This window comes from Hypanus sabinus, chromosome X1, assembly GCF_030144855.1.
Source record: "Hypanus sabinus isolate sHypSab1 chromosome X1, sHypSab1.hap1, whole genome shotgun sequence".
Taxonomy (NCBI): domain Eukaryota; kingdom Metazoa; phylum Chordata; class Chondrichthyes; order Myliobatiformes; family Dasyatidae; genus Hypanus; species Hypanus sabinus.
In genome coordinates this window covers 26449284-26464998 of record NC_082738.1, presented here as the reverse complement: position 1 = coordinate 26464998, position 15715 = coordinate 26449284, and the positions used below count along the sequence as shown (strand labels likewise).

At 47.6% G+C, this 15715-nt stretch overlaps 1 protein-coding gene across 3 annotated transcripts in view; it reads right to left on the bottom strand.

The window, feature by feature from the left end:
* Positions 1–15715, bottom strand: part of LOC132384722 (beta-1,4 N-acetylgalactosaminyltransferase 1-like) — a 142062-nt gene that overhangs the window by 99726 nt on the left and 26621 nt on the right. For all 3 annotated transcript variants that reach the window (XM_059956123.1, XM_059956124.1, XM_059956125.1), the window contains exon 5: positions 13728–13765. In XM_059956123.1, the coding sequence (XP_059812106.1) occupies positions 13728–13765 (38 nt within the window). The remainder of the gene's footprint in view (positions 1–13727; positions 13766–15715) is intronic.

The window sequence follows — 15715 nt, the reverse complement described above, 5'->3', positions numbered from 1 at the left end:
GGACCCTGTCTGTGAATAAACACTCCACTCACTCTCTGGACCCTGTTTGTGAATAAACAGTCCACTCACTCTCTGGACCCTGTCTGTATATAAACAGTCCACACACTCTCTGGACCCTGTCTGTGAATAAACATGCCACTCATTCTCAGGACCCTGTCTGTGAAATAAACACTCCACTCACTCTCTGGACCCTGTCCGTGTTTAAACACTCCACTGACTCTCTGGACCCTGTCCCTCTATATACACTTGGCTCAAACTCCGGACCCTGTCTGAGAATAAACACTCCAGTCACACTCTGGACCCAGTCTGTGAAATAAACACTCCACTCACTCTCTGGACCATGTCTGTGAATAAACACTCCACTCACGCTCTGGACCCTGTCTGTGAATAAACAGTCCACGCACTCTCTGGACGCTGTCTATGTATAAACAGTCCACACACTCTCTGGACCCTGTCTGTGAATAAACACGCCACTCATTCTCTGGACCCTGTCTGTGAAATAAACACTCCACTCACTCTCTGGACTCTGACCGTGTATAAACACTCCACTCACTCTCTAGACCCTGTCTGTGAATAAACACTCCACTCACTCTCTGGACCATGTCTGTGAATAAACACTCCACTCACTGTCTGGAGCCTGTCTGTGAATAAACAGTCCAGTCACTCTCTGGACGCTGTCCATGTATAAACAGTCGACTCACTCTTTGGACCCTTTCTGTGAAATAAACACTCCACTCACTCTCTGGACCCTGTCTGTGAATAAACAGTCCACTCACACTCTGGACCCTGTCTGTGAATAAACACTCCACTCACTCTCTGCACCCTGTCCGTGTTTAAACACGCCACTCACTCTCTGGACCCTGTCCGTGTATAAACACTCCAGTCACTCTCTGGACCCTGTCTGTGAAATAAACACTCCACTCACTCTCTGGACGCTGTCCGAGTATAAACAGTCCACTCACTCTCTGGACCCTTTCTGTGAAATAAACACTCCACTCACTCTCTGGACCCTGTCTGTGAATAAACAGTCCACTCACTCTCTAGACGCTGTCTGTGTATAAACAGTCCACACACTCTCTGGACCCTGTCTGTGAATAAACACGCCACTCATTCTCAGGACCCTGTCTGTGAAATAAACACTCCACTCACTCTCTGGACTCTGACCGTGTATAAACACTCCACTCACTCTCTAGACCCTGTCTGTGAATAAACACTCCACTCACTCTCTGGACCATGTCTGTGAATCAACACTCCACTCACTGTCTGGAGCCTGTCTGTGAATAAACAGTCCAGTCACTCTCTGGACGCTGTCCATGTATAAACAGTCGACTCACTCTCTGGACCCTGTCTGTGAATAAACAGTCCAATCATTCTCTGGACGCTGTCTGTGCATAAACAGTCCACTCACTCTCTGGACCCTGTCTGTGAATAAACACTCCACTCACTCTCTGGACCCTGTCCGTGTTTAAACACTCCACTCACTCTCTGGACCCTGTCCGTGTATAAACACTCCACTCAAGCTCCGGACCCCGTCTGTGAATAAACACTCCAGTCAAACTCTGGTCCCTGTCTGTGAATAAACACTCCACTCACTCTTTGGACCCTGTCTGTGAAATAAACACTCCACTCATTCTCTGGACACTTTCTGTGAAATAAACACCCCACTCACTCTCTGGACCCTGTCTGTGAATAAACACTCAACTCACACTCTGGACCCTGTCTGTGAATAAACACTCCACTCACTCTCTGGACCCTGTCTGTGTGATAAACACTCCACTCACTCTCTGGACCCTGTCTGTGAATAAACAGTCCACTCTCTCTCTGGACCCTGTCTGCGTATAAACACTCCACTCACTGTCTGGACCCTGTCTGTGAGATAAACACTCCACTCACTCTCTGGACCCTGTCTGTGTATAACCACTCCACTCACTGTCTGGACCCTGTCTGTGAATAAACACTCCACTCACTCTCTGGACCCTGTCTGTGTGATAAACACTCCACTCACCCTCTGGACCCTGTCTGTGAATAAACACTCCACTCACTGTCTGGACCCTGTCTGTGAATAAACACTCCACTCACTGTCTGGACCCTGTCTGTGAATAAACACTCCACTCACTCTCTGGACCCTGTCTGTGTATAACCACTCCACTCACTGTCTGGACCCTGTCTGTGAGATAAACACTCCACTCACTCTCTGGACCCTGTCTGTGTATAAACACTCCACTCACTCTCTGGACCCTGTCTGTGTGATAAACACTCCACTCACCCTCTGGACCCTGTCTGTGAAATAAACACTCCACTCACGCTCTGGACCATGTCTGTGAATAAACACTCCACTCACTGTCTGGACCCTGTCTGTGAATAAACAGTCCAGTCACTCTCTGGACGCTGTCCATGTATAAACAGTCGACTCACTCTCTGGACCCTTTCTGTGAAATAAACACTCCACTCACTCTCTGGACCCTGTCTTTGAATAAACAGTCCACTCATTCTCTGGACGCTGTCTGTGCATAAACAGTCCACTCACTCTCTGGACGCTGTCCATGTATAAACAGTCGACTCACTCTCTGGACCCTTTCTGTGAAATAAACACTCCACTCACTCTCTGGACCCTGTCTGTGAATAAACACTCCACTCACTCTCTGGACACTGTCCGTGTTTAATCACTCCACTCACTCTCTGGACCCTGTCCGTGTATAAACACTCCACTCAAGCTCCGGACCCCGTCTGTGAATAAACACTCCAGTCAAACTCTGGTCACTGTCTGTGAATAAACACTCCACTCACTCTTTGGACCCTGTCTGTGAAATAAACACTCCACTCATTCTCTTGACACTTTCTGTGAAATAAACACCCCACTCACTCTCTGGACCCTGTCTGTGAAATAAACACTCCACTCACTCTCTGGACCCTGTCTGTGTAAAAACTCTCCACTCACTCTCTGGGCCCTGTCTGTGAATAAACACTCAACTCACACTCTGGACCCTGTCTGTGAATAAACACTCCACTCACTCTCTGGACCCTGTCTGTGTGATAAACACTCCACTCACTCTCTGGACCCTGTCTGTGAATAAACAGTCCACTCACTCTCTGGACCCTGTCTGTGAATAAACAGTCCACTCACTCTCTGGACGCTGTCTGTGTATGAACAGTCCACACACTCTCTGGACCCTGTCTGTAAATAAACACGCTACTCATTCTCTGGACCCTGTCTGTGAAATAAACACTCCACTCACTCTCTGGACCCTGTCCGTGTATAAACACTCCACTCACTCTCTGGACCCTGTCTGTGAATAAACACTCCACTCACTCACTGGACCATGTCTGTGAATAAACACTCCACTCACTGTCTGGACCCTGTCTGTGAATAAACAGTCCAGTCACTCTCTGGACGCTGTCCATGTATAAACAGTCGACTCACTCTCTGGACCCTTTCTGTGAAATAAACACTCCACTCACTCTCTGGACCCTGTCTGTGAATAAACAGTCCAATCATTCTCTGGACGCTGTCTGTGCATAAACAGTCCACTCACTCTCTGGACCCTGTCTGTGAATAAACACTCCACTCACTCTCTGGACCCTGTCCGTGTTTAAACACTCCACTCACTCTCTGGACCCTGTCCGTGTATAAACACTCCACTCAAGCTCCGGACCCCGTCTGTGAATAAACATTCCAGTCAAACTCTGGTCCCTGTCTGTGAATAAACACTCCACTCACTCTTTGGACCCTGTCTGTGAAATAAACACTCCACTCATTCTCTGGACACTTTCTGTGAAATAAACACCCCACTCACTCTCTGGACCCTGTCTGTGAATAAACACTCAACTCACACTCTGGACCCTGTCTGTGAATAAACACTCCACTCACTCTCTGGACCCTGTCTGTGTGATAAACACTCCACTCACTCTCTGGACCCTGTCTGTGAATAAACAGTCCACTCTCTCTCTGGACCCTGTCTGCGTATAAACACTCCACTCACTGTCTGGACCCTGTCTGTGAGATAAACACTCCACTCACTCTCTGGACCCTGTCTGTGTATAACCACTCCACTCACTGTCTGGACCCTGTCTGTGAATAAACACTCCACTCACTCTTTGGACCCTGTCTGTGAAATAAACACTCCACTCATTCTCTTGACACTTTCTGTGAAATAAACACCCCACTCACTCTCTGGACCCTGTCTGTGAAATAAACACTCCACTCACTCTCTGGACCCTGTCTGTGTAAAAACTCTCCACTCACTCTCTGGGCCCTGTCTGTGAATAAACACTCAACTCACACTCTGGACCCTGTCTGTGAATAAACACTCCACTCACTCTCTGGACCCTGTCTGTGTGATAAACACTCCACTCACTCTCTGGACCCTGTCTGTGAATAAACAGTCCACTCACTCTCTGGACCCTGTCTGTGAATAAACAGTCCACTCACTCTCTGGACGCTGTCTGTGTATGAACAGTCCACACACTCTCTGGACCCTGTCTGTAAATAAACACGCTACTCATTCTCTGGACCCTGTCTGTGAAATAAACACTCCACTCACTCTCTGGACCCTGTCCGTGTATAAACACTCCACTCACTCTCTGGACCCTGTCTGTGAATAAACACTCCACTCACTCTCTGGACCATGTCTGTGAATAAACACTCCACTCACTGTCTGGACCCTGTCTGTGAATAAACAGTCCAGTCACTCTCTGGACGCTGTCCATGTATAAACAGTCGACTCACTCTCTGGACCCTTTCTGTGAAATAAACACTCCACTCACTCTCTGGACCCTGTCTGTGAATAAACAGTCCAATCATTCTCTGGACGCTGTCTGTGCATAAACAGTCCACTCACTCTCTGGACCCTGTCTGTGAATAAACACTCCACTCACTCTCTGGACCCTGTCCGTGTTTAAACACTCCACTCACTCTCTGGACCCTGTCCGTGTATAAACACTCCACTCAAGCTCCGGACCCCGTCTGTGAATAAACACTCCAGTCAAACTCTGGTCCCTGTCTGTGAATAAACAGTCCACTCACTCTTTGGACCCTGTCTGTGAAATAAACACTCCACTCATTCTCTGGACACTTTCTGTGAAATAAACACCCCACTCTCTCTCTGGACCCTGTCTGTGAAATAAACACTCCACTCACTCTCTGGACCCTGTCTGTGTAAAAACTCTCCACTCACTCTCTGGACCCTGTCTGTGAATAAACACTCAACTCACACTCTGGACCCTGTCTGTGAATAAACACTCCACTCACTCTCTGGACCCTGTCTGTGTGATAAACACTCCACTCACTCTCTGGACCCTGTCTGTGAATAAACAGTCCACTCTCTCTCTGGAACCTGTCTGCGTATAAACACTCCACTCACTGTCTGGACCCTGTCTGTGAGATAAACACTCCACTCACTCTCTGGACCCTGTCTGTGTATAACCACTCCACTCACTGTCTGGACCCTGTCTGTGAATAAACACTCCACTCACTCTCTGGACCCTGTCTGTGTGATAAACACTCCACTCACCCTCTGGACCCTGTCTGTGAATAAACACTCCACTCACTGTCTGGACCCTGTCTGTGAATAAACACTCCACTCACTGTCTGGACCCTGTCTGTGAATAAACACTCCACTCACTCTCTGGACCCTGTCTGTGTATAACCACTCCACTCACTGTCTGGACCCTGTCTGTGAGATAAACACTCCACTCACTCTCTGGACCCTGTCTGTGTGATAAACACTCCACTCACCCTCTGGACCCTGTCTGTGAATAAACACTGCACTCACTGTCTGGACCCTGTCTGTGAATAAACACTCCACTCACTGTCTGGACCCTGTCTGTGTATAACCACTCCACTCACTGTCTGGACCCTGTCTGTGAATAAACACTCCACTCACTCTCTGGACCCTGTCTGTGTATAACCACTCCACTCACTGTCTGGACCCTGTCTGTGAATAAACACTCCACTCACTCTCTGGACCCTGTCTGTGAATAAACACTCCACTCACTCTCTGGACCCTGTCCGTGTTTAAACACTCCACTCACTCTCTGGACCCTGTCCGTGTATAAACACTCCACTCAAGCTCCGGACCCCGTCTGTGAATAAACACTCCAGTCAAACTCTGGTCCCTGTCTGTGAATAAACACTCCACTCACTCTTTGGACCCTGTCTGTGAAATAAACACTCCACTCATTCTCTGGACACTTTCTGTGAAATAAACACCCCACTCACTCTCTGGACCCTGTCTGTGAAATAAACACTCCACTCACTCTCTGGACCCTGTCTGTGTAAAAACTCTCCACTCACTCTCTGGACCCTGTCTGTGAATAAACACTCCACTCACTCTCTGGACCCTGTCTGTGAATAAACAGTCCACTCTCTCTCTGGACCCTGTCTGCGTATAAACACTCCACTCACTGTCTGGACCCTGTCTGTGAGATAAACACTCCACTCACTCTCTGGACCCTGTCTGTGTATAACCACTCCACTCACTCTCTGGACCCTGTCTGTGAATAAACACTCCACTCACTCTCTGGACCCTGTCTGTGTGATAAACACTCCACTCACCCTCTGGACCCTGTCTGTGAATAAACACTCCACTCACTGTCTGGACCCTGTCTGTGAATAAACACTCCACTCACTGTCTGGACCCTGTCTGTGAATAAACACTCCACTCACTCTCTGGACCCTGTCTGTGTATAACCACTCCACTCACTGTCTGGACCCTGTCTGTGAGATAAACACTCCACTCACTCTCTGGACCCTGTCTGTGTATAAACACTCCACTCACTCTCTGGACCCTGTCTGTGTGATAAACACTCCACTCACCCTCTGGACCCTGTCTGTGAAATAAACACTCCACTCACGCTCTGGACCATGTCTGTGAATAAACACTCCACTCACTGTCTGGACCCTGTCTGTGAATAAACAGTCCAGTCACTCTCTGGACGCTGTCCATGTATAAACAGTCGACTCACTCTCTGGACCCTTTCTGTGAAATAAACACTCCACTCACTCTCTGGACCCTGTCTGTGAATAAACAGTCCACTCATTCTCTGGACGCTGTCTGTGCATAAACAGTCCACTCACTCTCTGGACCCTGTCTGTGAATAAACACTCCACTCACTCTCTGGACCCTGTCCGTGTTTAAACACTCCACTCACTCTCTGGACCCTGTCTGTGAATAAACACTCCACTCACTCTCTGGACCCTGTCCGTGTTTAAACACTCCACTCACTCTCTGGACCCTGTCCGTGTATAAACACTCCACTCAAGCTCCGGACCCCGTCTGTGAATAAACACTCCAGTCAAACTCTGGTCACTGTCTGTGAATAAACACTCCACTCACTCTTTGGACCCTGTCTGTGAAATAAACACTCCACTCATTCTCTGGACACTTTCTGTGAAATAAACACCCCACTCACTCTCTGGACCCTGTCTGTGAAATAAACACTCCACTCACTCTCTGGACCCTGTCTGTGTAAAAACTCTCCACTCACTCTCTGGACCCTGTCTGTGAATAAACACTCAACTCACACTCTGGACCCTGTCTGTGAATAAACACTCCACTCACTCTCTGGACCCTGTCTGTGTGATAAACACTCCACTCACTCTCTGGACCCTGTCTGTGAATAAACAGTCCACTCACTCTCTGGACCCTGTCTGCATATAAACACTCCACTCACTGTCTGGACCCTGTCTGTGTATAACCACTCCACTCACTGTCTGGACCCTGTCTGTGAATAAACACTCCACTCTCTCTCTGGACCCTGTCTGTGAGATAAACACTCCACTCACTCTCTGGACCCTGTCTGTGAATAAACAGTCCACACACTCTCTGGACCCTGTCTGCGTATAAACACTCCACTCACTCTCTGGACCCTGTCCGTGCATAAACACTCCACTCAGTCTCTGGACCCTGTCTGTGAATAAACACTCCACTCACTCTCTGGACCCTGTCTGTGTGATAAACACTCCACTCACCCTCTGGACCCTGTCTGTGAATAAACAGTCCACTCACTCTCTGGACCCGGTCTGTGAATAAACACTCCACTCGTACTCTGGACCCTGTCTGTGAATAAACAGTCCACTCACTCTCTGGACCCGGTCTGTGAATAAACACTGCACTCATACTCTGGACCCTGTCTGTGAATAAACACTCCACTCACTGTCTGGACCCTGTCTGTGAATAAACAGTCCAGTCACTCTCTGGACGCTGTCCATGTATAAACAGTCGACTCACTCTCTGGACCCTTTCTGTGAAATAAACACTCCACTCACTCTCTGGACCCTGTCTGTGAATAAACAGTCCACTCATTCTCTGGACGCTGTCTGTGCATAAACAGTCCACTCACTCTCTGGACCCTGTCTGTGAATAAACACTCCACTCACTCTCTGGACCCTGTCCGTGTTTAAACACTCCACTCACTCTCTGGACCCTGTCTGTGAATAAACACTCCACTCACTCTCTGGACCCTGTCCGTGTTTAAACACTCCACTCACTCTCTGGACCCTGTCCGTGTATAAACACTCCACTCAAGCTCCGGACCCCGTCTGTGAATAAACACTCCAGTCAAACTCTGGTCACTGTCTGTGAATAAACACTCCACTCACTCTTTGGACCCTGTCTGTGAAATAAACACTCCACTCATTCTCTGGACACTTTCTGTGAAATAAACACCCCACTCACTCTCTGGACCCTGTCTGTGAAATAAACACTCCACTCACTCTCTGGACCCTGTCTGTGTAAAAACTCTCCACTCACTCTCTGGACCCTGTCTGTGAATAAACACTCAACTCACACTCTGGACCCTGTCTGTGAATAAACACTCCACTCACTCTCTGGACCCTGTCTGTGTGATAAACACTCCACTCACTCTCTGGACCCTGTCTGTGAATAAACAGTCCACTCACTCTCTGGACCCTGTCTGCGTATAAACACTCCACTCACTGTCTGGACCCTGTCTGTGTATAACCACTCCACTCACTGTCTGGACCCTGTCTGTGAATAAACACTCCACTCTCTCTCTGGACCCTGTCTGTGAGATAAACACTCCACTCACTCTCTGGACCCTGTCTGTGAATAAACAGTCCACACACTCTCTGGACCCTGTCTGCGTATAAACACTCCACTCACTCTCTGGACCCTGTCCGTGCATAAACACTCCACTCAGTCTCTGGACCCTGTCTGTGAATAAACACTCCACTCACTCTCTGGACCCTGTCTGTGTGATAAACACTCCACTCACCCTCTGGACCCTGTCTGTGAATAAACAGTCCACTCACTCTCTGGACCCGGTCTGTGAATAAACACTCCACTCGTACTCTGGACCCTGTCTGTGAATAAACAGTCCACTCACTCTCTGGACCCGGTCTGTGAATAAACACTGCACTCATACTCTGGACCCTGTCTGTGAATAAACACTCCACTCACTGTCTGGACCCTGTCTGTGAATAAACACTCCACTCACTCTCTGGACCCTGTCTGTGTATAACCACTCCACTCACTGTCTGGACCCTGTCTGTGAGATAAACACTCCACTCACTCTCTGGACCCTGTCTGTGTATAAACACTCCACTCACTCTCTGGATCCTGTCTGTGTGATAAACACTCCACTCACCCTCTAGACCCTGTCTGTGTGATAAACACTCCACTCACCCTCTGGACCCTGTCTGTGAATAAACAGTCCACTCACTCTCTGGACCCTGTCTGTGTGATAAACACTCCACTCACCCTCTGGACCCGGTCTGTGAATAAACAGTCCACTCACTCTCTGGACCCGGTCTGTGAATAAACACTTCACTCACTCTCTGTACCCTGTCCGTGCATAAACACTCCACCCACTCTCTGGATCCTGTCTGTGGGTAAACGGTCCACTCACTCTCTGGACCCTGTCCATGTATAAACACTCGTTCAAACTCAAGACCCTGTCTGTGAATAAACACTCCAGTCACACTCTGGACCCAGTCTGTGAATAAACTCTCCCCTCACTCTCTGGACCCTGTGTATTAAATAAACAGTCCACTCACTCTCTGGACCCTCTCTGTGGATTAACACGCCACTCACTCTCTGGACACTGTCTATGTATAAACACTCCACTCACTCTCTGGACCCTGTCTGTGAATAAACAGTCCACTCACTCTCTGGACGCTGTCTGTGTATAAACAGTCCACACACTCTCTGGACCCTGTCTGTGAATAAACACTCCAGTCACACTCAGAACCCTGTCTGTGAAATAAACACTCCAATCACTCTCTGGACCCTGTCCGTGTTTAAACTCTCCACTGAATCTCTGGACCCTGTCCCTCTATAAACACTTGGCTCAATCTCCGGACCCTGTCTGTGAATAAACACTCCACTCAGTCTCTGGACCCTTTCTGTGAAATAAACACTCCACTCACACTCTGGACCCTGTCTGTGAATAAACACTCCACTCACTCTCTGGACCCTGTCTGTGAATAAACAGTCCACTCACTCTCTGGACGCTGTCTGTGTATAAACAGTCCACACACTCTCTGGACCCTGTCTGTGAATAAACACACCACTCATTCTCTGAACCCTGTCTGTGAAATAAACACTCCACTCACTCTCTGGACCCTGTCCGTGTTTAAACACTCCACTCACTCTCTGGACCCTGTCCGTGTATAAACACTCCACTCAAACTCCGGTCCCTGTCTGTGAATAAACACTCCAGTCAAACTCTGGTCCCTGTCTGTGAATAAGCACTCCACTCACTCTCTGGACCCTGTCTGTGAATAAACACTCCTCTCACTGTCTGGACCCTGTCTGTGAATAAACAGTCCAGTCACTCTCTGGATGCTGTCCATGTATAAACAGTCGACTCACTCTCTGGACCCTTTCTGTGAAATAAACACACCACTCACTCTCTGGACCCTGTCTGTGAGATAAACACTCCACTCACTCTCTGGACCCTGTCTGTGAATAAACAGTCCACTCACTCTCTGGACCCTGTCTGCGTATAAACACTCCACTCACTGTCTGGACCCTGTCCGTGTATAAACACTCCACTCACTCTCTGGACCCTGTCTGTGAATAAACACTCCACTCACTCTCTGGACCCTGTCTGTGTGATAAACACTCCACTCACCCTCTGGACCCTGTCTGTGAATAAACAGTCCAGTCACTCTCTGGAAGCTTTCCATGTATAAACAGTCGACTCACTCTCTGGACCCTTTCTGTGAAATAAACACTCCACTCACTCTCTGGACCCTGTCTGTGAATAAACAGTCCACTCATTCTCTGGACGCTGTCTGTGCATAAACAGTCCACTCACTCTCTGGACCCTGTCTGTGAATAAACACTCCACTCACTCTCTGGACCCTGTCCGTGTATAAACACTCCACTCAAGCTCCGGACCCCGTCTGTGAATAAACACTCCAGTCAAACTCTGGTCCCTGTCTGTGAATAAACACTCCACTCACTCTTTGGACCCTGTCTGTGAAATAAACACTCCACTCATTCTCTGGACACTTTCTGTGATATAAACACCCCACTCACTCTCTGGACCCTGTCTGTGAAATAAACACTCCACTGACTCTCTGGACCCTGTCTGTGTAAAAACTCTCCACTCACTCTCTGGACCCTGTCTGTGAATAAACACTCAACTCACACTCTGGACCCTGTCTGTGAATAAACACTCCACTCACTCTCTGGACCCTGTCTGTGAATAAACAGTCCACTCACTCTCTGGACCCTGTCTGTGTATAAACACTCCACTCACTCTCTGGACCCTGTCTGTGAATAAACACTCCACTCACTCTCTGGACCCTGTCTGTGTATAAACACTCCCCTCACTCTCTGGATACTGTCTGTGGGTAAACGGTCTACTCACTCTCTGGACACTGTCCGTGTATAAACACTCGTTCAAACTCAAGACCCTGTCTGTGAATAAACACTCCAGTCACACTCCAGACCCAGTCTGTGAATAAACACTCCCCTCACTCTCTGGACCCTGTGTGCATATAAACACTCCACTCACTCTCTGGACCCTGTCTGTGAAATAAACACTCCACTCACTCTCTGGACCCTCTCTGTGAATAAACAGTCCACTCACTCTCTGGACCCTGTCTGTGTTTAAACACACCACTCACTCTCTGGACCCTTTCTGTGAAATAAACACTCCACTCACTCTCTGGACCCTTTCTGTGTATAAACACACCACTCACTCTCCGGACCCTGTCTGTGAAATAAACACTCCACTCACTGTCTGGACCCTGTCTGTGTATAAACACATCACTCACTCTCTGGACCCTTTCTGTGAAATAAACACTCCACTCACTCTCTGGACCCTGTCTGTGTATAAACACACCACTCACTCTCCGGACCCTGTCTGTGAAATAAACACTCCACTCACTCTCTGGACCCTGTCTGTGAATAAACACTTCACTCACTCTCTGGACCCTGTCCGTGTATAAACACTCCACTCACTCTCTGGACCCTCTCCGTGTATAAGCACTCCACTCAAACTCTGGACCCTGTCTGTGAATAAACACTCCAGTCACACTCTGGACCCTGTCTGTGAATAAACACTCCACTCACTCTCTGGACCCTGTCTGTGTATAAACACTCCCCTCACTCTCTGGATCCTGTCTGTGGGTAAACGGTCTACTCACTCTCTGGACACTGTCCGTGTATAAACACTCGTTCAAACTCAAGACCCTGTCTGTGAATAAACACTCCAGTCACACTCCGGACCCAGTCTGTGAATAAACACTCCCCTCACTCTCTGGACCCTGTGTGCATATAAACACTCCACTCACTCTCTGGACCCTGTCTGTGAAATAAACACTCCACTCACTCTCTGGACCCTCTCTGTGAATAAACAGTCCACTCACTCTCTGGACCCTGTCTGTGTTTAAACACACCACTCACTCTCTGGACCCTTTCTGTGAAATAAACACTCCACTCACTCTCTGGACCCTTTCTGTGTATAAACACACCACTCACTCTCCGGACCCTGTCTGTGAAATAAACACTCCACTCACTGTCTGGACCCTGTCTGTGTATAAACACATCACTCACTCTCTGGACCCTTTCTGTGAAATAAACACTCCACTCACTCTCTGGACCCTGTCTGTGTATAAACACACCACTCACTCTCCGGACCCTGTCTGTGAAATAAACACTCCACTCACTCTCTGGACCCTGTCTGTGAATAAACACTTCACTCACTCTCTGGACCCTGTCCGTGTATAAACACTCCACTCACTCTCTGGACCCTCTCCGTGTATAAGCACTCCACTCAAACTCTGGACCCTGTCTGTGAATAAACACTCCAGTCACACTCTGGACCCTGTCTGTGAATAAACACTCCACTCACTCTCTGGACGCTGTCCGTGTATAAACAGTCCACTCACACTCTGGACCCTGTCTGTGAATAAACACTCCACTCAAACTCTGGACCGTGTCTGTGAAATAAACACTCCACTCACAATCTGGATCCTGTCTGTGAAATAAACACTCCTCTCACACTCTGGGCATTGCCTGTGGACACAAAGTCCTTCACAGTCTGGACCCTGTGGAGACAGACACACACTCACTCACTCACTCTAGACACCCACTTTACATTGCGTGTCCTATGTAACAAACTATTAGAATTTCTGAACAGATGCCAGCTTATAGGTGTTTTCCTCTAACCTGAAGTGATCTATTCACCCTCAAGCATACAGCATTTTCTTAAAGTTTCCTTCATTAAGGTTAAATTGGCAATAGAAATCTTACCACAAAGAGACGCTGCGATTTTGCTTGCAGACTCAGACCTATGATTAAAACAATCAACCGTTTGAGAGAGATTAAACCAAATGAAACAGATTCAAACTGGTCTTTGTCTCTGTGAGTTTGCGACCCATTGGAGATCGACACACGCAAGACTGCAGCTGCTGAGATCTCGAGCAAAAGAAAATAAATTGCTGGAGGATCTCAACATCTGTGGATGGAAATGTACAGTCATGGCTTCGGGCCAGATGGAGGTTCTCAATGCAAATCATTGATTATTTCTTGCCAGAGTTAAGACCAAAAGACATAGGAGCAGAATTAGGCCTTTTGACCCATTGAGTCTGCTCCACCATTCAATCATGGCTGATCCTTATTTCCCCTCCTCAGCCCCACTCCACAGTCTTCTCCCCCATAATCTTTGATGCCGTGTCCAATCTAGAACCTATCAAAGTCTGCCTATAATACTAAGGGCTTTTAACTTTGTACACAGCCTTACTTGTGGCACCTTGTCAAAGGCCTTCTGAAAGTTGAAATACCCAATGCCCTCTGCATTCCCTTTTATCTATTCTACATGTAACTCCCCAAAGAATTCTGAAGGGATTGTCAGGCAAGATTTTCCCTTAAGGAAACCATGCTGACTTTATCTTATCTTTCCCTGTGTCACCAAGTACACCATAAGATCATCCTTAACAATTGATTGCAACATCATCCCAGCCACTGAGACGAGTATAACTGGTCTATAATGTCCTTTCTGCTGCTTTCCTCCTTTCTTAAAGAGTGGAGTGACATTTGCTACTTTCCAGTCCTCTGGCACCATGACTTTGAAAGATCATTACTAATGCCTTCACAATCTCTGCTACACCCTTTTTCAGTTCATCTGGTCCGGGTGACTTATGTACCCTTATGTCTTTCAGCTTTATGAGCACCTTCACTCTTGTAATAGTAACTGCACTCACTTCTCTTCCCTCACACCCCTCAACATCTGGCACACTGCCAGTGTCTTCCACCGTAAAGATTGATGCAAAATATTCATTTAGTTCATCTGCCATCTCCTCGGCCCCTGTTATTATTTTTCCGGCCTCATTTTCTTGTGGTCCTATATCCACTCTCATATTTCTTTTATTTTTTACATGCTGGAAAAAGCTTTTACTATTCACTTTGTAGTCCTGACAAAGGGTCTCGGCCCGAAACATCAACTGTGCTTCTCCCTATAGATGCTGCCTGGCCTGCTGTGTTCCACCAGCATTTTGTGTGTGTTGCTTGAATTTCCAGCATCTGCAGATTTCCTCATGTTTGCTATGTCCAGGAATGCTAACTTTACCAATTTCATCATGATTGCTCATATTTAAAAAAGCAGAAATAAGTCTAATTTCCAAGCAAAAACCTGTAAAAGGGCAAAACTATAGTGGGTGGAGTATAATGTAACATTTAAGGCTGTCCAATCTAGTTAAAAGAAAAATTAAAAGAAATTGAAAGTTGTGAAACTAATAATATTGGTATTCAATGAGATCTGGCTGACTTCCTACGTGAAACACGGAGTCAGCATGCAGATACACCAAATACATCAAGAAAAGTTAATGTAATGTTGAACTTTGATTGTAAGGGGATAGAGCAGGCATGGGCAAATTACGGCCCGCGGGCCATATTTGGCCCGTTAAGCTTTTTAATCCGGCCTGCAGAACTTGATGAAATGATATTAATAAACCTTGTTAATGTTTTTTCCCCGCAATTCTGACGTTTTCCCAATAGATGACGCACTCTATATACATTTGTGGCGACCCATTTCCTGGCACATCCAAACCGGCTCACAATTAGCCAGCGTTCCGGCTAAGGGAGATAGCCTGCGGAGATTTGCGAGCACAGAGCTTTGGAGCCTCTGCGCCACGGGGGGCAGGTTGAGGGAGGCTTAAAAGTGAGGCTGGGGATTTCGAATAAAGTTTTTTTCTTTGACTGCAGTTACCGACTCCGTGTCGTAATTTTAGCGCTGCATGTAG